At 45.9% G+C, this 27,884-nt stretch overlaps 2 protein-coding genes across 4 annotated transcripts in view; both read right to left on the reverse strand.

The window, feature by feature from the left end:
- Positions 1–791: 791 nt before the first annotated feature.
- sgo1 (shugoshin 1) lies at positions 792–8,958 on the reverse strand. Of its 2 annotated transcripts, none has more exons than XM_055877078.1 (11): positions 8,832–8,958; positions 8,506–8,662; positions 8,087–8,292; positions 7,921–7,973; positions 7,685–7,755; positions 6,592–7,491; positions 6,050–6,352; positions 5,819–5,956; positions 3,848–4,033; positions 1,716–1,833; positions 792–1,394 (listed from the first exon to the last, which is right to left on the reverse strand). In XM_055877078.1, the coding sequence occupies exons 2-11, from the start codon at positions 8,648–8,650 to the stop codon at positions 1,259–1,261; spliced, it is 2,256 nt and encodes a 751-aa protein (XP_055733053.1). In that variant the 5' UTR covers positions 8,651–8,662; positions 8,832–8,958; the 3' UTR covers positions 792–1,258. The 2 variants fall into 2 exon arrangements, with proteins under 2 accessions (XP_055733053.1, XP_055733052.1); XM_055877077.1 differs by having other exon boundaries at positions 1,716–1,899.
- Positions 8,959–24,943: 15,985 nt separating this feature from the next.
- The window catches only part of LOC129820148 (zinc finger protein 385D-like), a 58,132-nt gene continuing 55,191 nt past the window's right edge, over positions 24,944–27,884 (reverse strand). For both annotated transcript variants that reach the window (XM_055877080.1, XM_055877079.1), the window contains 2 exons: positions 27,403–27,498; positions 24,944–26,216 (listed from right to left, as the gene is read on the reverse strand). In XM_055877080.1, the coding sequence (XP_055733055.1) occupies positions 25,971–26,216; positions 27,403–27,498 (342 nt within the window). In that variant the 3' untranslated portion in view covers positions 24,944–25,970. The remainder of the gene's footprint in view (positions 26,217–27,402; positions 27,499–27,884) is intronic.

Below are 27,884 nucleotides of genomic sequence, written 5' to 3' on the forward strand. Positions count from 1 at the left end.
CAGTTCAAATCCCAGTGCAGCTTTTGTTATCCAACCTTAGACAACATACTTTAACGAATCACACTTCAAATCTACTGACATTCTAAATGATTGAACAGCATGGCACTTCTAGTGTCAGGTTTGTTGGTTTGATTCCAGGGGCGACCCATACGTAAAATGTATGCGTTCATGACAATAAGGGTTCTATTCAATCCGTATGAAGATTGAAATGTAAAGGCAATGTTCCTTGCATTCATCCTGCGTATGTCGGCTCAATTGCAAATGACCTTTACCTCTCTATCACGCAACAGTGATACAAATGCGGTGCCATCCCCCCTACTGGCCTGATGACCTTTCTATACGCTTGCCTTTCAAAAGGTAGTACACATTTCAAATTTCATTGAGTTTTTAAAGACTTTTGTCACTTGAAAACCCACAAAAATGGTCAGAGGAGGGTGGGAGGAGCTATAGGAGGACGGGCTCATTGTAATGGCGTGTATGGAAAGGTATCAAACACATGGAAACCCCGTTTGACTCCATTACAGCTATTCCATTCAAGCCATTACAAGCCTGTCATTTAGCTCCTCCCACCATTCTATGATACGACAGGAACTCTGGAAAGTAGAAATCCACATCCTTACAACGGATCTGTTCACATTCCGTTTGTAGAACTCATGTACAACGCACTTGTCAATATGGTTGTGACGTGTGACAGAATTTTCATGCAGACAATCTCTCTGTTGTATCACGACCATTAAGTCAAATGTGTTGTATAACCCGAGTGTGTACGGAACAATAAGGACTCAGCTGAATAGGGATTATGGACTGAAAGTTTATTATTATAAAATCAAAACATGTTACACATGAAAACAGGGCCATGTAGAGAATACATATTCAAAGATCTTGAAAGGGCAAGCTAAATATACACTGTATTTACAACAGCGAAACGAATACAACCATAGATGAAGGTACATGTTGTGGTTGACGTCTTCTCAAACAGAATATTGATCTAATGTTGCCCTCTACAGGTGGCTAACAATCCATACAGTCATCGAGATAGAGAACACATTTTTGGGTGATTTGATTGAATGTCACTAATTCCCATGATGATTTGGCCAAATTCAGCATACGGTGAACAACAAAGAATCGACACAATTAAAGCTGTCCTCCCTTTCATTGGACAAAAACAATTAACATGTGGGACACAGAGGTAAGTATTCACGACAAAAAATCCTCTCTAACTTGAATGGGTAAAACGTGTGTTCAATGTGAAGACATGTCAGCGACATCCCACAAATGACTCGTTGTATTTCTCCAACGACAGCCGAGTCTTTACGGACTTCCTGGGTTTCTTTTTGAAGATGGGAGAGAGGAGGAACTTGGTGTCTGTGAACTTGTCTCCACGTCTCAGTTTCCTGGCGGACAGGAAATAAGAGAGAGATAAGAGATGGTGGTAGAGATAGAGATTCTCTTCAAAAATGACTGGCATGAGCAACACTGGGGCATTACAGAAACAATAGGAGATTTAGCTGTTTAAACGTTGTGTACTGTAGCTTTTGCCAGCGCAAGTTATTTGCTGCTGCTTTCACTCGTTGTTCATTGAAATTAATGGGAGTGTTACGCTCTGTAAGAGTTACGTTTTGTCATTTTCAAAAAACATTTGAGCAGTAAACCAAGAAAGAATCCCACACATTTCAAAAATTCCCTTGGAATACCCCTTTCACTTTAATACTCACGCGTGCAGCGATGGCTCTTTGTAGTCCACTGTCATCGTGGACCGCCTCTTGCGGCCGGGGACAGGGGTGGAACATCGGTCTGAAGGGCGGGAGCTCTTTAAAGAGAACTTCCGATAAGCTGCAGGGGTAAGATTGGTCACATCACTCAGATTGAAGCCCCGCCCAGTTCTGAGACTAAGCCCACCTGTTGTGAGAGGACAAAGTGAATTGTCAGTGAAGAAACGTTGGGAAAAAAGTATAAAGTTTAGGTAGATATTGACAGCAGTGGACTAGTGGTGGACTAGTGGTTCAGACAGAGGTGGAGGAATGAGAGAAGAGATACTAAGATACAGCCAAATAGTGTTCAGAGAAGAAGAACACTGCTCATGTTTAACATATACAGCACCTGTCAAAAGTTTGGACACATGTACTCATTCCATGTTTTTTTTTTTTTTTTTTTTTTTTTACGGTTTTCTACATTGTAGAATAATAGTGAAGACATCAAAACTATGAAATAACACATCTGGAATCACCAAATCAAAATATATTTTATAGAAGCAGCCACACTTTGCCTTGACAGCTTTGCACAATTTTGCCATTCTCTCAACTAGCTTCATAAGGTAGTCACCTGGAATGCATTTCAATTAACAGGTGTGACTTGTTAAAAGTTAATTTGTGGACACAACAGTTGTGTTGTGACAAGGTAGGGGTGGTATACAGAAGATAGCCCTATTTGGTAAAAGACCAAGTCCATATTATGGCAAGAAATGCTCAAATAAGCAAAGAGAAATGGCAGTCCATCATTAGTTTAAGACATGAAGGTCTTATGTTTCTTCAAGTGCAGTTGCAAAAACCATTAAGCGCTATGGTGAAAATGGCTCTCATGAGGACCGCCACAGCAAAGGAAGACCCAGAGTTACCTCTGCTGCAGAAGATAAGTTCATTAAAGTTACCAGCCTCAGTAATTGCAGCCCAAATAAATGCTTCAGAGTTCAACTAACAGACACATCTCAACATCAACTGTTCAGAGGAGACTGCGTGAACCAGGCCTTCATGGTCGAATTGCTGCAAAGAAACCACTACTAAAGGACACCAATAAGAAGAAGAGACTTGCTTGGGCCAAGAAAAACGAGCAATGGACATTAGACTGGTGGAAATCTGTCCTTTGGTCTGATGAGTCCAAAATGTGAGATTTTTGGTTCCAACCGCCGTGTCTTTGTGAGATGCAGAGTAGGTGAACGGATGATCTACCTGTGTAGTTCCCACCGTGAAGCATGGAGGAGGTGTGTGGTGTAGGGGTGCTTTGCTGGTGACACTGTCAGTGATTTATTTAGAATTCAAGGCACACTTAACCAGCATGGCTACCACAGCATTCTGCAGCGTTATGCCATCCCATCTGGTTTGCGCTTAGTGAGATTATCATTTGTTTTTCAACAGAACAATGACCCAAAACACACCTCCATTCTGTGTAAGAGCTATTTTACCAAGAGGAGTGATGGAATGCTGCATCAGATGACCAGGCATCCACGATCACCCGACCTCAACCCAATTGAGATGGTTTGGAGCGCAGAGTGAAGGAAAAGTAGCCAACAAGTGCTCAGCATATGTGGGAACTGATTTAAGACTGTTGGAAACGCATTCCTCATGAAGCTGGTTGAGAGAATGCCAAGTGTACAAAGCTGTTATCAAGGCAAAGGGTGGCTACTTTGAAGAATCTAAAATAAATCTTGATTTGATTAACACTTTTTTGGGATACTACATAATTCCATGTTTTTAGTTTTGATATCGTCACTATTATTCTACAATGTGCGGCAGGTAGCCTAGCCTAGGTAAAAATCTGTCGTTCTGCCCCTGAACAAAGCAGTTAACCAACTGTTCCTAGGCTGTCATTGTAAATAAGAATTTGTTATTACCTGACTTGCCTAGTTTAATAAAGATAAAAAAATCTATATATATTATAAACTAAAAAGAAAATAGATAAAAATAAACAATAAATAAATAAATGTTGAAAACATTAAAAATAAAGAAAAACCCTTGAATGAGTTGACGTGTCCAAACTTTTAACTGGTACTGTAAGTGTAGTGTGAAAGAATGAGAGGACACCGATTTAGCATCATTCATTAACATGCCCTAAGCAGTTAACCGGGCTGTACCTGTCCTCTTGCATGGTTTGGGGATGTGTGAGACGTGGTTCTGGGGGGTGCTGCTGGTCGGTATCCCAGGAGACTCACAAGGGGGGTCCCTGAAACCAGACAGGACATTGCCGATCCTCATCATCTCCTCCTCCACTCCTGGAGTGACGGGAAGCAGAGCCTCCTCTTTATCTTGTCTGTGGGGCTCTGGAACACAACCACCATCATCATTTACAACTTTTCACTTGTGTCCCAAATGGCACCCTAACCCCTATATACATGTTGAAGTCGGAAGTTTGCATACACCTTAGCCAAATACATTTAAACTCAGTTTTTTACAAATCCTGACATTTAATACTAGTAAAAATTCCCTGCCTTAGGTCAATTAGAATCACCACATTATTTTAAGAATGTGAAATGTCGGAATAATAGTAAAGAGAATAATTTATTTCAGCTTTTATTTCTTTTACCAAATTCCCAATGGATCAGAAGTTTACATAAACTCAATTAGTATTTGGTAGCATTGCCTTTAAATTGTTTAACATGGGTCAAACGTTTCGGGAAGCCTTCACAAGCTTCCCACAATAAGTTGGGTGAATTTTGGCCCATTCCTACTGACAGAGCTGGTGTTACTGAGTCAGGTTTGTAGACCTCCTTGCTCACACATGCCTTTTCAGTTCTGCCCACAAATTTTCTATAGGATTGAGGTCAGGTCTTTGTGATGGCCACTCTAATACCTTGACTTTGTTGTCCTTAAGCCATTTTGCCACAACTTTGGAAGTATGCTTGGGTCATTGTCCATTTGGAAGACCCATTTGCAACCAAGCTTTAACTTCCTGACTGATGTCTTGAGATGTTGCTTCAATATATCCACATAATTGTCCTGCCTCATGACGCCATCTATTTTGTGAAGTGCACCAGTCCCTCCTGCAGCAAAGCACCCCCACAACATGATGCTGCCACCCTCGTGCTTCACGGTTGGGATGGTGTTCTTCGGCTTGCAAGTCTCCCCCTTTTTCCTTCAAACATAACAATGGTCATTATGGCCAAACAGTTGTATTTTCATTTCATCAGACCAGAGGACATTTCTCCAAAAAGTACAATCTTTGTCCCCATGTGCAGTTGCAAACCGTAGTCTGGCTTTTTTATGGCGGTTTTGGCTTCTTCCTTGCTGAGTGTCCTTTCAGATTATGTCGATATAGGACTCGTTTTACTGTGGATATAGATACTTTTGACCTGTTTACTCCAGCATCTACACAAGGTCCTTTACTGTTGTTGTGGGATTGATTTGCACTTTTCGCACCAAAGTACGCTCATCTCTAGGAGACAGAACGCGTCTCCTTCCTGAGCGTTATGACGGCTGCATGGTCCAATGGTATTTATACTTGCGTACTGTTGTTTGTACAGATGAACGTGGTACCTTCAGGCGTTTGGAAATTGCTCCCAAGGATGAACCAGACTTGTGGAGGTCTACAATTTTTTTCTGAGGTCTTAGCTGATTTCCCCATGATGTCAAGCAAAGAGGCACTGAGTTTGAAGGTAGGCCTTGAAATACATCCACAGGTACACCTCCGATTGACCCAAATGAATTCAATTAGCCTGTCAGAAGCTTCTAAAGCCATGACATCATTTTCTAGAATTTCCCAAGCTGTTTAAAGGCAGTCAACTTAGTGTATGTAAACTTCTGACCCACTGGAATTGTGATACAGTGAATTATAAGTGAAATAATCTGTCCGTAAACAATTGTTGGAAAAATGACTTGTGTCATGCACAAGTAGATGTCCTAATCGATTTGCCAAAACTATAGTTTGTTAACAAGACATTTGTGGAGTGGTTGAAAAATTAGTTTTAATGACTCCAACCTAAGTGTATGTAAACTTCCAACTTATGTATATAGTGCACTACATAGGGAATAAGGTGCCATTTGTGCATTTGTGACGACGCCTCAGTCATGGCAATAGACTATCTACCATTTCAAGCATGTCCACTTACCTGGGTGGCCCTCAAGACCCTGCTCTGCCATTGGACCAGGACTGTTAACAAAGATACTCCCAGGGATTTCTGGGAGTTGTAGTTCTGTCTCAGGGACCTCAGCGGGCCCAGCTGTGGGACTGGCCTCTACTCTGGTGACTGGATAGACACAGGTGATAAGCAGCAGATACAACACATAACCTATCCTTTCCTATAACAGCACGTATAATCTGTACGTTGTTCATTGCTCACCACGTGACTGTCGTTTAGGAGTGGGGACGTTCTCCTTGTCTCTGGCTGCTTTAAAGGGCCGTCCCCTGCGAGCGGGGGTGGGCTTGGCCTGCTCTGGGTGGACCTGTGTCTTTCGTACGCCACGGCTTTGAGGAACGTAGGGACTACCCTCGGACTCAGACAAGCTGGCCTCCAAGGCAACATCCATGGCAACCACAGACAACGGCTGTATCCAAATCGAGCTCTGGCTCTGTCTCCTTTCTGGTTCCCCCTTGAGTTGTTTGTCAAGGACGACAGGGGTGGGACAGACCTCCATTCTGTTTACTAGACACAGGAGATGAACAACTATTTAAACAGACAATAGCATATCCTCTTCTATATTAGAATATGTGGAAACCTATAGAAAAAGCCCTCATATCTACATCTCTGCCTACTATAATTTTATGTTACCTGGACACAAGTTGAAGATTTACAGCAATGATTCAGAGCAACCATCAAGGTATCTGGTTAGTAATGGCAAAGACAGTCATCCTAATTGTCTACGTTAACAGTTAAATGCTCACCATGTAACAACTCTGGTTTGGATGGGGGGCCGTTCTCCTTGTCTGTAGCTGCTTTGGAGGGTCGACCTCTGGCTCTACGAGCGAGGGCGGGCTTGGCCTGGTCCGGGGGGCTCCGTCTCTTCCGTTTCTGAGGAACGTAGGGGCTGTCTTCTGACTCAGAAGATGAACTAGACTCAGATGACGACAGAGTCCTCTTCGGGTTCTGTTTCGGTCCCCTCTCCACCTCCTGTATGGGTGTGTCTCGGGGGTTATCCTTGGGTCCGCTACCCTTGAAGGGGGTGAGGTGTACCCCATCCTCGCAGTCGAAATCAAAAGTGTCATTGAATCCCTGAGATGTGTTGAGGGAGGTGTTGAGAGGTGCAGCGGAGGCCACCCCGGTTCTGGACCGTGTGGCCGAGCGGTCCCGGCTCTTGGACCGGGCTCTGGGTTTTGAGGTCTCCCAGGGTTTCTTCAGAGGGGGGCGGTCCGGTTTGAGGCCCCTCTCTTGCTTGCGTGCAGCCAGTTCGGGTTTAGGCCGCGGTGGATGGGCCTGTTTCAGTTTGTTCCGGGGTTGCTGCTGTTGATTTGCTGGTTTAGCCGGTGGCTCTGGGGTGAAGTGCTGTTGGAACTCCTCTGAGCCAATCGGATTGCCTCTCTCCATCTTCACTTCCTGTATGTGGTTCTGGCCTCTCCTGGCGTTTAGAACCAGGCTCTCTACTACGACCTCAGTCTCTTTCTGTATGAGAGGTTCTGGAGGGGCGCTGTGGTTCTGCTCATAGAACGAGGAACGGCGCCCTTTCCGCACACACTCAGATCGCCTCCCTCTGCCTTCCACCCGGCGACGTCTCACACCCACTGTCTTTGGCAACGCCACTTGCCCGCCACTTTCGCTTTGTCCCGCCCCTTTAGGAAACTGAGGCTCTGAGACAGGAGAATGGATAACTTTGTCAACGACATGGATGGTTCATTAAAAGTGACACATCCTAACAGACGTGCACATTGTTGTCGTGATTTTCTGTCTAATTATCCAAAGTAACGTCACAATTCTGGAGTGAAAGCCCTAACAGTTCAAATCTGTTAGAATGGGTTGTCTGGTAAATGTAATTTGATATACCTGAGCTGATGGGTGAGAGTGGGGCTTCGTCCTTCACAGGATCTTCCAGAGCAGCTCGGCTTTGAATTCTCCTGCACAAAAGGAACAAAAGGGGAAAAGTTTGACATTTCAGGGAGGTATTGATGACATTCACAAGGTGACAGGAGATGGGATGAAGCACACTGGACATTAAACATTGGCTCTTTGAATGTGAGAAATATGATGCATTCAGTTGATATGATATTTGAATAGCTCACATGGAGGTGTCCACTAGCTTTGGTGGTTCAGGAAGGAGCTGTGCAGGTCCAGTCTAAGCCACGCACACGCACACACACACACAGGAAGGGAACAACTTTCTGTGATGAAAAGCACCCATAGCAGTTACTCAGTTTAACCCAATCAGTCATTCAGGCAACTTCATACCTGTACATTACTGGCCTGCGCCTCCTGATCTTTGAGCCTCTTCTTGAGCATGAGGAGGTGGAGGAAGAGGGCCTGCTGCTCCCTCTTCATCTGTAGGATGATACCGTTGGCCTGCCTCACCTTTTCCTTCTCCGCCTGCAGGGCCAGAGCCAGGGCTTTGTTATTGATCTGCACGTTCTTCAGGATAATTGGCTTCACGTTGCCCGCTGTAGAGAGAAGAAGAGGGAGCTAGCTGAGATATACTCCTCTTCAAAGGTTAACCACCATATGAGTTGTGAAATTACTATAGTAGCTAGCTAGATAACTAGTAGGTATAGCTACGTCCAATTGACCAGATTTTAGGTTAACTACCATGATGCTTAAGTTTACATTACCATCTTCAACATGATACTGGTTGGCATATTATGTGAATCTCTTACCACTGGTTCTGTTGATCCTTTTGGACCGTCCCCTGTTGGCTGCAGAGGCGCTTGCCAGGCGTTTGTTCCTCTTCTCAATCATCTTTTCCTTGATGTCATTGAGGCTTTGCTGGAAAGACTTCTTCTGGCCCCGTCCCCTCACCATGGTTGTACGTAACTGGCAGAAGACAAGAGAGTTTGACATGTCTACGTTAGAACCCGTCCTCAGGGTTGAATGTTTTTGTTGATCTGCTACGCTAGCAACTCCGCTAGCAGCGTCTCCATTGCTAATACATGGAATTAACTGCGTAATATCACATATACCGACGTTTTAAATGTTGACTTACCTCCTCAGTTATAAACAGTACAGTGAAATGTAATTAAAATCAGTATATTTCACAAGGAATTTTCATAACGTGGTCAAATAACTAGCCATAAATCCGTTCTCTACTGGTTGACTTTCGAATTCTGCGCTGCGAGTGCTGATTGGTGGGAACTGGGACGCGTCATTTCCTATCATCTGAAATGCAAAACTTTACTTTTCCACTAGGTGACACCAAAGCCATGTTTCTCTCTCGCTCTCCCTCTCTATACTCTTTCAATTTCTGTACAGTATATTTGTGGGTGTGTGCCTGAATGCATGCGTTTGTATACAGGAAGAAGGAAAAAAAAAAATAACTGATGGAAAATATTTACCAAGGACAGAAAAAGATACAATGGCCCAATTACAGTATAATACTGTTTTGACAGATCATTTCAGAGCACCACAATGATTATTTAAAAGTCGACATTGGTAATTGCCTGTTGAAATAATAATGATAAGTGAGTTTGAATAGTGAATGGTAATGAGTTGACAGGGGCTGGATGAAGTTGATTGTTATGTTTCTCAGTATAAATCCATCAATAAATAATATGTAATTAAGTTATTTACTTATTTGATATTCATCAAGTTTTTTTTCTCTCTCTCTCTCTCTCTCTCTCTCTCTCTCTCTCTCTCTCTCTCTCTCTCTCTCTCTCTCTCTCTCTCTCTCTCTCAATTCAATTCAATTCAATTCAATTCAAGGGGCTTTATTGGCATGGGAAACGTGTTAACATTGCCAAAGCAAATGAGGTAGACAATACACAAAAGTGAAACAAACAAAACGAATTAACAGTAAACATTACACATACAGAAGTTTCAAAACAATAAAGACATTATGAGTGTCATATTAAATATATACAGTGTTGTAACAATGTACAAATGGTTAAAGCACACAAGTTAAAATAAGTAAGCATAAATATGGGTTGTATTTACAATGGTGTTTGTTCTTCACTGGTTGCCCTTTTCTTGTGGCAACAGGTCACAAATCTTGCTGCTGTGATGGCACACTGTGGAATTTCACCCAGTAGATATGTGAGTTTATCAAAATTGGATTTGTTTTCGAATTCTTTGTGGATCTGTGTGATCTGAGGGAAATATGTGTCTCTAATATGGTCATACATTGGGCAGGAGGTTAGGAAGTGCAGCTCGGTTTCCACCTCATTTTGTGGGCAATGTGCACATAGCCTGTCTTCCCTTGAGAGCCATGTCTGCCTACGGCGGCCTTTCTCAATAGCAAGGCTATGCTCACTGAGTCTGTACATAGTCAAAGCTTTCCTTAAGCTTGGGTCAGTCACAGTGGTCAGGTATTCTGCCACTGTGTACTCTCTGTTTAGGGCCAAATAGCATTCTAGTTTGCTCTGTTTTTTTGTTAGTCAAGTAATTATCTTTTTGTTTTCTCATGATTTGGTTGGGTCTAATCTCTCTCTCTCTCTTTGTCCCCATGTTCCTCCCATCTCTCTCCCCTTTCCCTCTCTCATCGCTCTGTTTCCCTCTCTCCATCCCTCTCTCCCTCTCCCCCTCCCACTCTCCAGCTCTCTCTGCTCCCCTGTTCCGTTGTTCCGTTCTCTCTGCTCCCAGTGCCGTAAATAGTAATTCCTTACTGCTCGTGTTCTGCTCAATAAACCTTCCAGAAATAATACTTTCAATGAAATACCAAGCAGTGATCTCATTTACTTTCCTCTGAATGAGTCAAATGGAGCAATTGTATCTTGACACACAGAGAGACACTTTTTTTCTGCATGGCAGCAGGAAACCTAAACAGACCCACCTATGGTGAGTCAGGAGGAGCTTGGCATCAATCAGGTCCAAGTAAATGTCAAAGACATTGAAAGGACTGACAAGAGAGTGGTTCAATGCTAGGGTGGGTTGGTAATAAAGGTGTTGTAAGGGAGATACACTTCCCTGACAGTTTCACAATGACCTCAGTCAGCGCTCACAAAGCTGTGTAGCATCCAGAGATGCACGTTCTAGGCCACTAGTCGGATGTCTGCCTCACAGATTTTCAATTATAATGCTGCTCACTTAGGGTATATTGTGGTGCAAGGGAGAGAAGGCAATGCTCTGTGTACATCGAATGTGCAAGGGTATGAATGTTCACCACATTGGGCAACAGGGACTCCACGTACTGCAACTACTTTCACAGCATTGTGTCTCTTCACAGATCATACATTATCTTCATGACATTGCTTAACCACCTGAACCACAACAAACTCACAACACAACCAACGGTACCCATTCCATTAGACATCATCTCATTGCAGAGGAGACATTGCTGTAATTTTCCGGAAAGGCCATGAAAATGATATGGTTGCCACATTCACTGTCACAGCGGGAGACCACATTCACTGTCACAGTGGGAGACCACATTTTCTGTCACAGCGGGAGACCACATTCACTGTCACAGCGGGAGACCACATTCACTGTCACAGCGGGAGGTCACGTTCACTGTCACAGCGGGAGTCCACATTCACTGTCACAGCGGGAGACCACATTCACTGTCACAGCGGGAGGCAACATTCTCTGTCACAGCGGGAGACCACATTTTCTGTCACAGCGGGAGACCACATTCACTGTCACAGCGGGAGACCACATTCACTGTCACAGCGGGAGACCACATTCACTGTCACAGCGGGAGTCCACATTCACTGTCACAGCGGGAGTCCACATTCACTGTCACAGCGGGAGACCACATTCTCTGTCACAGCGGGAGGCCACATTCTCTGTCACAGCGGGAGACCACATTCTCTGTCACAGCGGGAGACCACATTCACTGTCACAGCGGGAGACCACATTCACTGTCACAGCGGGAGACCACATTCTCTGTCACAGCGGGAGACCACATTCACTGTCACAGCGGGAGACCACATTCACTGTCACAGCGGGAGACCACATTCTCTGTCACAGCGGGAGACCACATTCACTGTCACAGCGGGAGACCACATTCACTGTCACAGCGGGAGGCAACATTCACTGTCACAGCGGGAGACCACATTCTCTGTCACAGCGGGAGACCACATTCACTGTCACAGCGGGAGACCACATTCACTGTCACAGCGGGAGACCACATTCACTGTCACAGCGGGAGACCACATTCTCTGTCACAGCGGGAGGCAACATTCACTGTCACAGCGGGAGACCACATTCACTGTCAGAGCGGGAGGCCACGTTCACTGTCACAGCGGGAGACCACGTTCACTGTCACAGCGGGAGGCCACGTTCACTGTCACAGCGGGAGGTCACGTTCACTGTCACAGCGGGAGTCCACATTCACTGTCACAGCGGGAGGCCACGTTCACTGTCACAGCGGGAGGTCACGTTCACTGTCACAGTGGGAGTCCACATTCACTGTCACAGCGGGAGACCACATTCACTGTCACAGCGGGAGACCACATTCTCTGTCACAGCGGGAGACCACATTCTCTGTCACAGCGGGAGACCACATTCACTGTCACATGGGTCCGGGTCTGGGTATGCAGCTGTGTTAACTGCTATCAGTCTTCTCAATGCCATTCCTGATTATTATAATGACAGTTGACTGGAGATGTTGATTATCATAAAAACAGAGGAGAGGAGTAAACAAACTGATTGATTGGCCCTGCCTGAATGACTGACTGACTGATGACTGGTTGACTGACTGACTGACTGACTGGTTGACTGACTGACGTGAGCGAGTTCTAACATGGTGTTTCACACATCAGAGAGTGGAAACAATCAATCAGTCGATCCATCCATCCATCCCTCCCTCCATCCATCACTGTTTAGTAGAAGACAACACCAATGAAGACAAGTCATAACACCAGACAGGTCCATCTCAGAAAAGTCTAGCCAGTGATCAGGCCAGTTTGGAGCTCTCCCTCCCACCAGATGAAATTCATTAGCTGTAATCACTGATCTCCCTCCCAAGGGCAAAAAACGTAACACAACATTTAATGTGGAAAATATGGAGAGCCAAGCACAACATTTCTGATAGTTAAATCATAACACAGGGAGAGCATTCAGCCCCAAAGCAAACACTTAAAGAGAAACAACCCAGAAAATCTGGGATTAGGGTTTGTTCAATGGAGTCCATTTGAGACAGACGCCTTTCTGTTGCTCCTTTATACAGAAGAACAATGTTCAATCTGACATCACTGCATCACAAAAGCATTGCTTTACCGATATCATAATAGAGCAACACTAACAATCTAACATTATAAAAAGAGGCTCTGTAACCTAATCTCAGAGCTCAGTATCAACATTTTTGTCATATCATACATGGCTAGACCCTTTTTCTAGCAGCATTGTGACAAAACAACATTGTGGCTACACCAACCTTACAACACCATTGTGACATTATATCAGTGCTACACCAACCTTACAACACCATTGTGACATCATATCAGTGCTACACCAACCTTACAACACCATTGTGACATCATATCTGTAATAGCTGTCGCTTTCCTCATCCTCGGATGAGGTGAGGAGAGAAGGATCTTCAGACCAAAATGCGGAGTCAGGGAAATAAGCCATCTTTATTACAAATACGACGTAGACTAAACAAAACAAAACACTTTCAAAACTTACAAAATAACAAAACGACGTTGACGCAACCTGAACATAAACTTACATAGACAAACGTAAACTCACGAACAGGAACGTACATCGAAACATACTAACAGCCAAACAGCTCCGAAAGTGAATACATCGAACACAACGACGAAAGACATCACAGGAGACAATCACCCACAAACAAACAGTGAGAATGCCCTACCTAAATACGACTCTTGATTAGAGGAAAACGCAAACCACCTGCCTCTAATCAAGAGCCATACCAGGCAAACCAAAACCAACATAGAAACAGATAACATAGAATGCCCACCCAACCTCACGTCCTGACCAACTAACACACAAAAACTAACATAAATAGGTCAGGAACGTGACAGTACCCCCCCCACAAGGTGCGAACTCCGGACGCACCAGCACAAAGTCTAGGGGAGGGTCTGGGTGGGCATCTAACCACGGTGGTGGCTCAGGCTCCGGGCGCGGTTCCCACCCCACCATAATCCATCCTAGCCCCCTCCCTTCAAGAATGTCCACCCTCTTACTTCCCCCACAAAATCCTCCTAATAACATATCTAATAATGACAATACCGGGACAGAGAGATAAACCAAGACAGAGGGATAGATAAGACTATAGAGGTAGATAAAGATAGAGAGGGAGATCAGGATAGAGGGGCAACTCCGGACTGAAAGGCAGCTCCGGACAGAGAGACAGCTCTGGACTGATGGGCAGTTCTGGGTATCTAGCCTTTTCAGGCTGAAGGGCAGCTCATGGCTGACTGACGACTCTCGATGCTCATGGCAGGCTGACGGCTCTCGACGCTCATGGCAGGCTGACGGCTCTCGACGCTCATGGCAGGCTGACGGCTCTCGACGCTCATGGCAGGCTGACGGCTCTCGACGCTCATGGCGCTCTGACGGCTCTCGACGCTCATGGCGCTCTGACGGCTCTGGCTGCTCATGGCGCTCTGACGGCTCTGGCTGCTCATGGCGCTCTGACGGCTCTGGCTGCTCATGGCGCTCTGACGGCTCTGGCTGCTCATGGCTCGCTGGCGGCTCTGGCAGATCCTGTCTGGTTGGCGGCTCTGGCAGATCCTGTCTGGTTGGCGGCTCTGGCAGATCCTGTCTGGTTGGCGGCTCTGGCAGATCCTGTCTGGTTGGCGGCTCTGGCAGATCCTGTCTGGTTGGCGGCTCTGGCAGATCCTGTCTGGCTGACGGCTCTAGCGGCTCCTGTCTGGCTGACGGCTCTGTAGGCTCATGGCAGACGGGCGGCTTTGCAGGCTCATGGCAGACGGGCGGCTTTGCAGGCTCCTGGCAGACGGATGGCTCAGACGGCGCTGGGGAGACGGATGGCTCAGATGGCGCTGGGGAGACGGATGGCTCAGATGGCGCTGGAGAGACGGATGGCTCAGATGGCGCTGGGGAGACGGATGGCTCAGATGGCGCTGGGGAGACGGATGGCTCAGATGGCGCTGGGGAGACGGATGGCTCTGGCCGGATATGGCGCACTGTAGACCTGGTGCGTGGTGCCGGAACTGGAGGCACCGTGCTAATGATAAGCACCTTCCTACTAGTGCGGGGAGCAGGGACAGGGCACACTGTATTCTCAAAGCCTACTCTATCCCTGATGCGTGGTACCGGCACTGGTGACGCCGGGCTGAGGACAAGCACATCAGGATTAGTAGGGGGAGAATATACAGTGTGTACAGGGCTCTGGAGACGCACTGGTAGCTTAGTGCGTGGGGCCGGAACTGGAGGCACCGGGCTAGATACACGTGCGTGGAGGAGGAACAGGGCTCAGGATACGCACTGGTAGCCTAGTGCGTAGTGTATACACTGTAGGTACTAGGCTGGGGCGGGGAGGTGGTGCCGGAAATACCGGACCGTGGAGGCGTACTGGCACTCTTGAGCATTGAGCTTGCCCAACCTTACCTGGTTGAATACTCCCGATTGCCCGACCAGTGCGGGGAGGTGGAATAACCCGCACCGGGCTATGTAGGCGAACCGGGGAAACCATGCGTAAGGCAGGTGCCATGTATGCCGGCCCGAGGAGACGCACTGGAGACCAGACGCGTTGAGCCGGCCTCATGACACCTGGCTCAATACTCAATCTAGCCCTACCAGTGCGGGGAGGTGGAATAACCCGCACTGGGCTATGCACTCGTACAGGAGACACCGTGCGCTCTACTGCGTAACACGGCGCCTGCCCGTACTCCCGCTCTCCACGGTAAGCCTGGGAAGTGGGCGCAGGTCTCCTACCTGCCCTTGGCCCACTATCTCCTAGCCCCCCCCCAAGAAATTTTTGGGAATTACTCACGGGCTTTTTTGGCTTCCGTGCCAGACGCGTTCCCTCATAGCTCCGGTTCCTCTCCCAGGTAGCCTCTGCTCTCCTCAGTGCCTCCACCTGTTCCCACGGCTTTTCGGGCTTCCAGCCACGTCTCCTTGCTGCCTCCTCAAACCACCGCTCCTGGGCTTTAGCTGCCTCCCTCTCTTCCTGTGAACGGCGATTTTCTTCTGCCTTAGCCCAGGGACCTTCTCCATTCATTATCTGTTCCCATGTCCAGAAATCCTTTCTCTCTTGTCCCTTACTCCGTTTCGTTTTCCTTTGCCGCTTGGTCTTAGCTTGTAGGTGGGTGATTCTGTAATAGCTGTCGCTTTCCTCATCCTCGGATGAGGTGAGGAGAGAAGGATCTTCAGACCAAAATGCGGAGTCAGGGAAATAAGCCATCTTTATTACAAATACGACGTAGACTAAACAAAACAAAACACTTTCAAAACTTACAAAATAACAAAACGACGTTGACGCAACCTGAACATAAACTTACATAGACAAACGTAAACTCACGAACAGGAACGTTCATCGAAACATACTAACAGCCAAACAGCTCCGAAAGTGAATACATCGAACACAACGACGAAAGACATCACAGGAGACAATCACCCACAAACAAACAGTGAGAATGCCCTACCTAAATACGACTCTTGATTAGAGGAAAACGCAAACCACCTGCCTCTAATCAAGAGCCATACCAGGCAAACCAAAACCAACATAGAAACAGATAACATAGAATGCCCACCCAACCTCACGTCCTGACCAACTAACACACAAAAACTAACATAAATAGGTCAGGAACGTGACAATATCAGTGCTACATCAACTTTACAGCACCATTGTGACATCATATCAGTGCTACATCAACCTTATAACATCATTCATAACAAGTCAAATCAAATGTAATTTGTCACATGCGCTGAATACAACAGGACCTTACAGTGAAATGCTTACTTACAAGCCCTTATCCAACAATGCAGTTTTAAGAAAATACAAAAAAATCAAGTAAGAGATAAGAATAACAAATAATTAAAGAGCAGCAGTAAATTACAATAGCAGGGCTATATATAGGCGGTACCGGTACAGAATCAATGTACATGTAGGTAGAGTTATTAAAGTGACTAATAACAGAGAGTAGCAGCAGTGTAGAAGGGGGGGGGGGGGGGGGGGGCAATGCAAATAGTCTGGGTAACCATTTGATTAGCTGTTCAGCAGTCTTATGGCTTGGGGGAAGAACCTGTTTAGAAGCCTCTTGGACCTAGACTTGGCGCTCCGGCATGGCTTGCCATGCGGTAGCAGAGAGAACAGTCTGTGACTAGGGTGGCTGGAGTCTTTAGGGCCTTCCTCTGACACCGCCTGGTATAGAGGTCCTGGTTGGCTGGAAGCTTGGCCCCGGGGATGTACTGGGCCGTACGCACTACCCTCTGCCATACCAGGCAGTAATGCAACCAGTCATGCAACCAGATGCTCTCGATGGTGCAGCTGTAGAACCTTTTGAGGATCTCAAGACCCATGCCAAATCTTTTCAGTCTCCTGAGGGGGAATAGGTTTTGTTATGCCCTCTTCACGACTGTCTTGGTGTGCTTGAACCATGTTAGTTTGTTGGTGATGTGGACACCAAGGAACTTGAAGCTCTCAACCTGTTCCACTACAGCCCCGTCGATGAGAATGGGGGCGTGCTCTAGAGGTCGGCATGGCCGATTAATTAGGGCCGATTTCAAGTTTTCATAACAATCGGTAATCAGCCTTTTTGGACGCCGATTATGGCCGATTACATTGCAATCCACGAGGAGACTGCATGGCAGACTGACCACCTGTTACACGAGTGCAGCATCAAAAGGACCTGTGGCTGCAAGGAGCCAAAGTAAGTTGCTAGCTAGCATTAAACTTATCGTATAAAAAAACTATCAATCTTTACATAATCACTAGTTAACTACACATGGTTGATGATATTACTAGGTTAACTAGCTTGTTCTGCATTGCATATAATCAATGCGGTGGCTGTTAATGTATCATCGAATCACAGCGTACTTCAACTTCAACGCCAAACGGGTGATCATTTAACAAAAGCGCATTCGCGAAAAAAGCACAATCGTTGCACAAATGTACCTAACCATAAACAATCATGCATTTATAAAAATCGATACACAAGTATATATTTTTAAACCTGCATATGTAGATAAAAGAAATTCATGTTAGCAGGCAATATTTACTAGGGAAATTGTGTCACTTCTCTTGCATTCAGTACAAGCAGAGTCAGGGTATATGCAGCAGTTTGGGCCGCCTGGCTCGTTGCGAACTGTGTGAAGACCATTTCTTCCTATCAAAGACCGTAATTAATTTGCCAGAATTTTACATAATTATGACATAACATTGAAGGTTGTGCAATGTAACAGCAATATTTAGACTTAGGGTTGCCACCCGTTCGATAAAACGGCTCTGTATTTCACTGAAAGAATAAACGTTTTGTTTTCGAAATGATAGTTTCTGGATTTGACCATATTAATGACCAAAGGCTCGTATTTCTGTGTGTTTATTATATTATAATTAAGTATATGATTTGATATTTGATAGAGCAGTCTGACTGAGCGGTGGTAGGCAGCAGCAGGCTCGTCAGCAGGCTCGTAAGCAATCATTCAAACAGCACTTTATTGCAGTCATGAGTGAACAGGTGCGGTATGCAAATTAGGATGGGTCTAGGGTTTCTGGGATAATGGTGTTGATGTGAGCCATTCAAAGCATTTCATGGCTACAGACTTGAGTGCTACTGGTCGGTAGTCATTTAGGTAGGTTACCTTAGTGTTCTTGGGCACAGGGACTATGGTAGTCTGCTTGAAACATGTTGGTATTACAGACTCAGACAGGGAGAGGTTGAAAATGTCAGTGAAAACATTGTGACATCATCTCAGTGCTACAACAACCTTGTAACATCATCATAAAGTCCTTGCAGTGCTTGTGAAGGGAGGCCTTCATGGGGTGCCTGCCATCTCTATCTAGAAGGGGGGGCTGAGTATGAGAGAGTGGATGTATGATTGTTTATGTTTATCCTTTATTCTACTGATCAGTATCATAATCCATATTTAATATTTCTTAAAACACCCCCCTCCTCTCCCCTGTAACTATTCACCAGGTCGCTGCTGTAAATTTAAATGTGCAATCAGTCAACTTACCTGGTCAAATAAGGGTTAAATAAATACAAAATAAAAAGTAGTTGAACGAATGAGAGTTAGGTGATGTCATTATTTTGTGTTGTTATTTAGTTCACTCTTTGTTCCCTCTCTCTATCTCCTCCCTCTCTCTCCTTCCTCTCTCTCCTTCCTCTATCTCCTCCCTTTCTATATCTCCTCTCTCTATTCTCCCTCTCTCTCCTTCCTCTCTCTCCTCCCTCTCTCTTAACTGTCTCCTCCCTCTCTCCTCCCTCTCTTTCCTCCCGCTCTCTCCTCTCTCTTGCATCCCTCTCTCTCCTCCCTCTATCCCTGATCACAGGTGATGAGCTGCACTTGTGACCAGTGGGAATTGTATACTGAGTGTACAAAACATCAGGAACACCTTCCTAATATTGAGTTGGACCCCCCTTCCCTCAGAACAGCCTCAATTTGTCAGGGCATGGACTCAACAAGGTGTTGAAAGCGTTCCACAGGGATGCTGGCCCATATTGACTCCAATGGTTCCCACAGTTGTGTCAAGTTGGCTGGACGTCCTTTTGGTGTTGGACCATTCTTGATACACACGGAAAAAACTGTTGAGAGTGAAAAACACAGCAGTGGTGCAGTTCCTGACACACTCAAACCGTTGTGCCTGGCACCTACTACCATACCCCGTTCAAAGGCACTTAAATCTTTTGCCTTGCCCATTCACCCTCTGAATGGCACACACACACAATTCATTTCTCAATTGTCTGAAGGCTTAACAAAACGTATTTAGCCCGTCTCCTTCCCTTCATCTACACTGATTGAAGTGGATTTAACAAGTAACATCAATAAGGGATCATAGCTTTCACCTGGATTCACCTGGTCAGTCTATGTCATGGAAAAAGTTCCTAATGTTTTGTCCACTCATTGTATATAGTGGAGTGCTATGGTGTGAGGGTTCAGGTCTCCTGGGTTCCAGGGAGAACATGTATGAAGGTGTCTCCGCGAGGAGACCTCCACACCATGTGTGTGTTATTTATGAGAAATATCCCTCAACTTTCATTGATACGGTCTAGGCTTCGGCCTGTGACTGTGCTACGGTAACTGTCTGACCCAGTATGGAATCCGTGAGAAATTGAGTTTGCTGCGGTATTTACAGTAGAAGTCGGAAGTTTACATACACCTTCGCCAAATGCATTTAAACTCAGTTTTTCACAATTCCTGATATTTAATCCTAGTAAAATTCCCTTTCTTGGGTCAGTTAGGATCACCACATTATTTTAAGAATGTGAAATGTCAGAATAATAGTAGAGCGAATGATTTATTTCAGATTTGATTTCTTTCATCACATTCCCAGTGGGTAAGAAGCTTACATACACTCAATTAGTATTTTGTAGCATCGCCTTTAAATTGTTTCACTTGGGTCTGTCACGCCCTGACTTTAGTTATATTTGTTTTCTTTGTTTTTTGGTTAGGTCAGGGTGTGACAAGGGTGGTTTGTTTAGTTTTTGTATTGTCTAGGGTTTTTTGTCTTGTCTAGGGTTTTTGTTTGTCTATGGGGATTTTGTATGGTCTAGGGGTTTGTAGGTTTATGGTGGCCTGAGTTGGTTCCCAATCAGAGACAGCTGTTTCTCGTTGTCTCTGATTAGGGAGCCTATTTAGGTTGTCAATTTCCATGTTGGTTTTGTGGGTAGTTGTTTTCTGTTTTGTGTGTCTGCACCAGACAGAACTGTTTCGTTTGTTCCATTTTGTTCATTTTTGTTCTAGTGTTCAGCTTTATTAAAAATCATGAACACGTACCACGCTGCACCTTGGTCTACTCCTTCTTCTTCAGATGAACATCGTTACAGAACTACCCACCACCAAAGGACCAAGCAGCGTGGTAAGGAGGAGCAGCGTGGCCAGGAGTATGAGACAACCTGGGAGAAGGTAGAGAGATGGGCGGTCGACCCAGGGAGAGTGCCAGAGCCCGCCTGGGAGTCTATGGAGCAGTGCGAAGAGGGATACCGGAGGATGGAGTCGGCAAGACGAACACGGCTGGCAAGGAAGCCCGAGAGGCAGCCCCCAAATTGTTTTGGGGGGGGCACATGGGGTGTGTGGCAGAGTCAGGTTGGAGACCTGAGCCAACTCCCCGTGCTTACCGTGGCGGGCGTCGTACTGGTCAGGCACCGTGTTATGCGGTGTAGCGCACGGTGTCTCCAGTACGCGTTCTTAGCCCGGTGCGCTATATCCCAGCTCCTCGCATCGGCCGGGCTAGAGTGGGCATCGAACCAGGACGGAGTGTGCCAGCCCTGCTCTCCAGATCTCCAGTGCGTCTACTCGTCCCAGGTTATCCTGCGCCAGCCCTACGCACGGTGTCCCCGGCCAGCACAGCCCAGTGCGGCCTGTTCCAACTCCCCGCACTTGCCGGGCTACAGGGGGTATCCAGCCAGGATGAGTTGTGCTAGCTCTGCGCTCGAGACCACCAGTACGCCTCCACGGCCCAGTGTATCCGGTGCCTCGGCTAAGGAAGAAGCCTCCTGCATGTCTCCCCAGCCTGGTGAGTCCTGTGCCTGCTCCCAAAGCCAGGCCTCCTGTGTGTCTCTCCACTCCTGTGACGATCCATGGCACGAAGCCTCCAGTGATGATCCATGGCAAGAAGGAGTGAATGGGACTAGGTGAGGTTAGGTGGGGGAAACAGCAGGTGTCTGGAGGAGTGAATGGGACTAGGTGAGGTTAGGTGGTTGGAAACAGCAGGTGTCTGGAGGAGTGAATGGGACTAGGTGAGGTTAGGTGGGGGAAACAGCAGGTGTCTGGAGGAGTGAATGGGACTTGGTGAGGTTAGGTGGTGAAAACAGCAGGTGTCTGGAGGAGTGAATGGGACTAGGTGAGGTTAGGTGGGGGAAACAGCAGGTGTCTGGAGAAGTGAATGGGACTAGGTGAGGTTAGGTGGGGGAAACAGCAGGTGTCTGGAGAAGTGAATGGGACTAGGTGAGGTTAGGTGGGGGAAACAGCAGGTGTCTGGAGAAGTGAATGGGACTAGGTGAGGTTAGGTGGGGGAAACAGCAGGTGTCTGGAGGAGTGAATGGGACTTGGTGAGGTTAGGTGGGTGGAAACAGCAGGTGTCTGGAGAAGTGAATGGGACTAGGTGAGGTTAGGTGGGGGAAACAGCAGGTGTCTGGAGAAGTGAATGGGACTAGGTGAGGTTAGGTGGTGGAAACAGCAGGTGTCTGGAGAAGTGAATGGGACTAGGTGAGGTTAGGTGGGTGGAAACAGCAGGTGTCTGGAGGAGTGAATGGGACTAGGTGAGGTTAGGTGGTGGAAACAGCAGGTGTCTGGAGAAGTGAATGGGACTAGGTGAGGTTAGGTGGGTGGAAACAGCAGGTGTCTGGAGGAGTGAATGGGACTAGGTGAGGTTAGGTGGGGGAAACAGCAGGTGTCTGGAGGAGTGAATGGGACTAGGTGAGGTTAGGTGGTGGAAACAGCAGGTGTCTGGAGAAGTGAATGGGACTAAGTGAGGTTAGGTGGGTGGAAACAGCAGGTGTCTGGAGGAGTGAATGGGACTAGGTGAGGTTAGGTGGGGGTCCTAATAAACTACTTATATGACCTCTGTACTCTCTCCAGGCAGGAAGATAGGTGGGGTGGCTGGAGACACATCCCAGGGTGCCAAGTCAGGTACTTCACTGTGTGTGTGTGTGTGTGTTCGCGTGCATGCGTGCGTGTGTGTGTAGGTGAGACAGAGAGACAGACAGCGAGAGACACAGAGACAGAAAGACAGAGAGAGAGAAAGAGAGTGAGAGAGAGACAGACACAGAGAGAGACAGACACAGAGAGACAGAGAGGGAGAGAGAGAGGTAGAGAGAGACAGACACAGAGAGACAGAGAGGGATAGAGAGAGGTAGAGAGAGACAGACACAGAGAGACAGAGAGGGAGAGAGAGAGGTAGATAGAGAGACAGACACAGAGAGACAGAGAGAGAGAGGTATAGAGAGAGACAGACACAGAGAGTTAGAGAGGGGGAGAGAGAGAGGTAGAGAGAGAGAGAGAGACACAGAGAGACAGAGAGGTAGAGAGAGAGGGACACAAAGAGACCGAGAGAGAGAGAGAGAGAGATAGAGAGAGAGACAGACAGAGAGACAGACAGAGAGAGAGAGGTAGAGAGAGAGACAGACACAGAGAGACAGAGAAAGAGAGAGAGAGAGAGAGGTAGAGAGAGAGACAGACTCAGAGAGACAGAGAGAGAGAGAGAGACAGACAAACATGCAGAATGAGGTAAGGAGCAGACCAGCTCGGCTTGGCCAGATGGCTTGAAGGGGGTCTGATGGAATATTAAATATTACCCTGACTAACCCACACACAGATGTTCACAATTACGGCTCCAGAGAATTAAGGAGAGCAATATGGCAAATCAAATAAAAGTTTATTCGTCACATACACAGTTTACATCAGGTATAAACGGTGCTGTGAATTGCTTACTTGCAAGCTCCTTCAACAAGGCATATCAAATATCAATAATAATCAAAAGTCTATTGAAAATAACAAGTAAGTAAGAAGGTAGTATGCATAGTAATAAAATGGGTATGTACACAATAGGATATACAGTATCAATAATGAATGTGCTATGTCAAGTATTTACAATTTAAAGTGGATTGTGTCTCATAGTATAGAGAAAATAGTATAGAAATAGAACAGCAGTGTTGACTGTGTGGTGTGGTGTGTGGTGTGTGGTGTGTGGTGTCGTGTGGTGTGTGATGTGTGTGTGGTGTGTGTGTGTGTGGTGTGTGGTGTAGTGTAGTGTGGTGTGTGTGTAGTGTGTGGTGTGTGGTGTGTGTGTGTGTGTGTGTGTGTGTGTGTGTGTGTGTGTGTGTGTGTGTGTGTGGTGTGTGCAGGGTTGGGGATTAACTGATTACATTTAATCCGTTACTTGTAATCTGATCAAATGAACACTGTAACTATAATCAGTTACGTTACCATCACTATGACGACATTTGTTTGATTGATCCTTTTTGGTTTCTAATGCCTCTTAAGCAGAAAGTCATCCAAAAGTAACTGAAAGTAATATTACGTTACTGAGTGTGTGGTTGTGTAAGGTTTGAATTTGTGGAGAGTCAGTGATCCCACGAGGGGTCATTTTCTAGCCTCACCGATTGAGTTATTAGTTCTGGAGCAACTGCTTCAAGCACATGAGAAAGAGTAGCAGGAGAAGATCTCATGGCCTACTATAGGAGTGTGTGGGACTTTACATGTACCACTAGAGAATCCCCAAATAGGTGCCCCTCTGCTGCATGCTGATGTATTTAGCCACTGAAGGTCAATTGGGACTCTCACACTAATAAAATCGACCGCTGAATATAAACGTTTCTTCCTCTGAAACAGTTCCTTAGATATGTATAGGGTTGAAAAGGGAGTGTATATTACTGTAAACTTTCGAAGTTTACCAGTAAACTACCTGAATTTTGGTAACTTTCAAGGATTTTATGTAGTGTCCCTCCAGATTATCACAGGTGTCTGTAATTATCACTGGCCCTCTGTGTGGCCTTATCACATGTACAATATAAGAAATAATGAAATACAATTATTATCAAATAGATTAATAGAATGACAAAGCTGCAAAACAGTATCCTAAATATAAACCATAAACTTAGTGAATACCACTGGTGTTTAATATGAGCGTTTCAGCAATAAATATCCTTTTAAATGTTTTTTACATAGGTTTAAATGTAACTATGGCAATATGTATTGTCCTTTTTGGCCTGGAAACTGGTGGCAGTTGTGAAAGTCAATAGTTGGAAGAGTTGCAGAGTTCATTGAAATAATGGCATTGTCTTTTTTCATTAATTAGGCTATTTTCTCTTCAATCATATGGTCTATCTACTAGAAAATATGGACACAGATATCAATACTGCATCTCAATTTTTTTAAAGTAAGTTATTAAAGTATAAATTATCAAAGTAATGATAGATTGCGATAGATTTTCTGTTAATTACCAAAATTACAGAAGATTCTGGTAACTTTTGTAAATTACTGGTAGCTTTGCAACCCTAGGCATGTATTAGTCACAATGCACACAACTTCCAGCCCCCCCCCCCCCCTCCACCCCCATTTAAGGATGTCATCATCAAATAGTTGTATTTGATAGGGGTTGACCCCTTCTTAACGACTATCTCCCACCAAAACATTAGATTTAACAACATATGTCTGATCAAATGTATCTCTACAGATATGTATGGGGCATGGAGTCCTCCTGTGCACAGCAACATCTCCCAGACAATAAAGTCACGGTCAAGGAGCACATTCCTGTTGTGATTTATCTGAATGAGTTACGCCAGGGGGATTATCTGGACTCTAAGTAATAAATCATTGATGAAGGCCCATCGTTTGAAGCCAAATGAAGGATCTGCATCTCTTCATTTATTTCAGTTTTTGAGAAATTCTTGAATGGGATCCAAAAAGGGATTAGCGTCAGACTGTAAACTAGCTTCAGTAGCAGAAGGGTTCAGATGGCTTCTCTACTCACTGAGGTGCGGGTTGAGGGATGTGCTTCTGTCTGTGTCTCTGGTTGTCTGCCTCTGGCTCTATTTGAGGCTGACTTTGGCCTAGATTCAATCAGATGAGGTGTTAATTAACTGGCGATAGCCGACACCCGCATAGCTGATGTTTTTGTGATGTCGGAGGTGGAACTGCGTTGGAGCTGTCCAATCCGTTAGCAGCTGCTCTTCTGATCATTGTCACAAAGCCACACCCGTCCCACTCGGGTTAGAAGTTCAGAATGAGAACGTGTAGGCTATAATGATGTTCAAATCAAAAATCATTCAACTAAATAATGAAGTTTTCTATCATCTCACATTCCAGTGTTCGTAAACAAGGACGGATGGGATTCCGTAAACAAGGACGGATCGGATTTTTCTTAAACAATAGACCTCCACAACATCACAGCCAGAAACATATTCTTTATTGAAAAACAATACCCATATTTCTTGACAAACACACGCACATGACAAACGCACGCACACGTACACAAACACACACATGCACACTTTTCAGACCATAATTTGTCTGCACTGGTCCCACAGGTTCTGTTGGGTTTTGGTCCATCTGTTACGGGTCTGGGTCAGGTATGGGCCAAGTCTGGTGCAGATCTGGGTCAGTACGGTGAGAACAGAACTGATGTATGTGCCGAACGGAAAGGTCCTGGGGCGGGATGTAACAAGGTCTGGGGGAGGGCCTGAATCTGAAAGAGGGCAGGGCCAGGTGTAGGGCCAGGGCGCAAATGAAACGGGGACAGGGTTGCCATGGCAGCAGAAGCAGCAACAAGGGAGAGATGGCGCTGTAAGAGGCACGAGGCGAGAGGCTTCGCCAAGTCTTGCTCCTTCCTCAGAGCGATCCCAACCTGGAAACCACAAACAACATGATTAAAATCTTTCTACAACTGTTCTACAGTCTGATCACCACCATACAGCTATCACACGTTCCACAATCAGTCCACAACAAAACCTCCAGTAAAGTACTGCCACGACTGCGTGGCTAAGCACGACTCCAACACCATCATTAAGTTTGCTGATGACACAACACTGGTAGGCCTGATCACCGACAACGATGAGACAGCCTATAGGGAGGAGGTCAGAGACCTGGCAGTTTGTTGCCAGGACAACAACCTCTCCCTCAATGTGAGCAAGACAAAGCAGCTGTCCGTGGACTATAGGAAAAGGAGGGCCGAACCGGCCCCCATTAACATCAACGGGGCTGAAGTGGAACGGGACAAGAGTTTAAAGTTCCTTGGTGTCCACATCACCAATGAACTATCATGGTCCAAACACACCAAGACAGTCGTGAAGAGGGCTCAACAACGCCTATTCTCCCTCAGGAGACAGAAAAGATTTCGCATGGGTCCACAGATCTTCAAAAAGTTATACAGCTGCACCATCGAGAGCATCCTGACTGGTTGCATCACCACCTGGTATGGCAACTGCTCGGCATCTGACTGTAAGGCGATACAGAGGGTAGTGTTTACAGCCCAGTACATCACTGGGGCCAAGGTTCCTGACATCCAAGACCTGTTTACTCGGCGGTGTCAGAGGAAGGCCCAAAAAATTGTCAAAGACTCCAGTCACCCAAATCATAGACTGTTCTCTCTGCTATCGCACGGCAAGCTGTACCGGAGTGCCAAGTCTAGGACTAAAAGGCACCTTAACAGCTTCTACCCCTAAGCCATAAGACTGCTGAACCATAATCAAATGGCCACCCGGACTATTTACATTAACCCCCCCCCCTGTTTTACACTGCTGCTAATCTCTGTTTACCTCGTCTAACTTCTACCCCTGCACATTGACTCGGTACCGGTACCCCCTGTATATAGCCTCATTATTGTTACGTAATTATTTTGTGTTACTTTTTGATTCGATTTTTAAAACTTTTGTTTATTTAGTCAATATTTTCTTAACTCTATTTCTTGAACTGTATTGTTGGTTAAGGGCTTGTAAGTAAGCATTTCACGGTAAGGTCTACATCTGTTGTATTCGGTGCATGTGACAAATACAATTTGATTTGACTTGATAATACAATAATGTGGTACTCACTGACTGGTTGCGTTGGGGCGGTAGACCATATGGGCTAAACTTGGGCTTGGCTGGCTTCCCTGCTGCTCGGTCTTTATGTCTTCTACTTTTGATGTGCTGAGGATGGGGGGGGGGGGGGGGGTAGACAGAGACAGACACAGCGAGAGACCCAAACTTAAGGAAAGCTTTGACTATGTACAGACTTGCTATTGAGAAAAGCCGCCGTAGGCAGACCCGGCTCTCAAGAGAAGACAGGCTATCTGCGCACTGCCCACAAAATGAGGTGGAAACTGAGCTGCACTTCCTAACCTCCAGCCAAATGTATTAGAGACACACATTTCTATCAGATTACACAGATCCACAACGAATTTGAAAACAAAACCAATTTTGTAAAACTCCCATATGTACACTACAGTGTGCCATCACATCAGCAACATTTGTGACCTGTTACCACAATAAAAGTTCATTTATTTTCCCTTTCGTACTTGAACTTTAACACTGTA

The sequence above is a fragment of the Salvelinus fontinalis genome, chromosome 22 (genome assembly GCF_029448725.1).
Source record: "Salvelinus fontinalis isolate EN_2023a chromosome 22, ASM2944872v1, whole genome shotgun sequence".
Taxonomy (NCBI): domain Eukaryota; kingdom Metazoa; phylum Chordata; class Actinopteri; order Salmoniformes; family Salmonidae; genus Salvelinus; species Salvelinus fontinalis.

Excerpts from the sequence above, each read along its gene's own strand:
- sgo1 (XM_055877077.1), bottom strand. The coding sequence starts at position 8,650 with ATGGTGAGGGGACGGGGCCAGAAGAAGTCTTTCCAGCAAAGCCTCAAT. Across the intron at positions 6,353-6,591 it reads CAAACCAGAGTTGTTACATG|TAAACAGAATGGAGGTCTGT; the intron begins GTGAGCATTTAA and ends TCCTGTGTCTAG. Across the intron at positions 4,034-5,818 it reads GGGTCTTGAGGGCCACCCAG|AGCCCCACAGACAAGATAAA; the intron begins GTAAGTGGACAT and ends GTTGTGTTCCAG.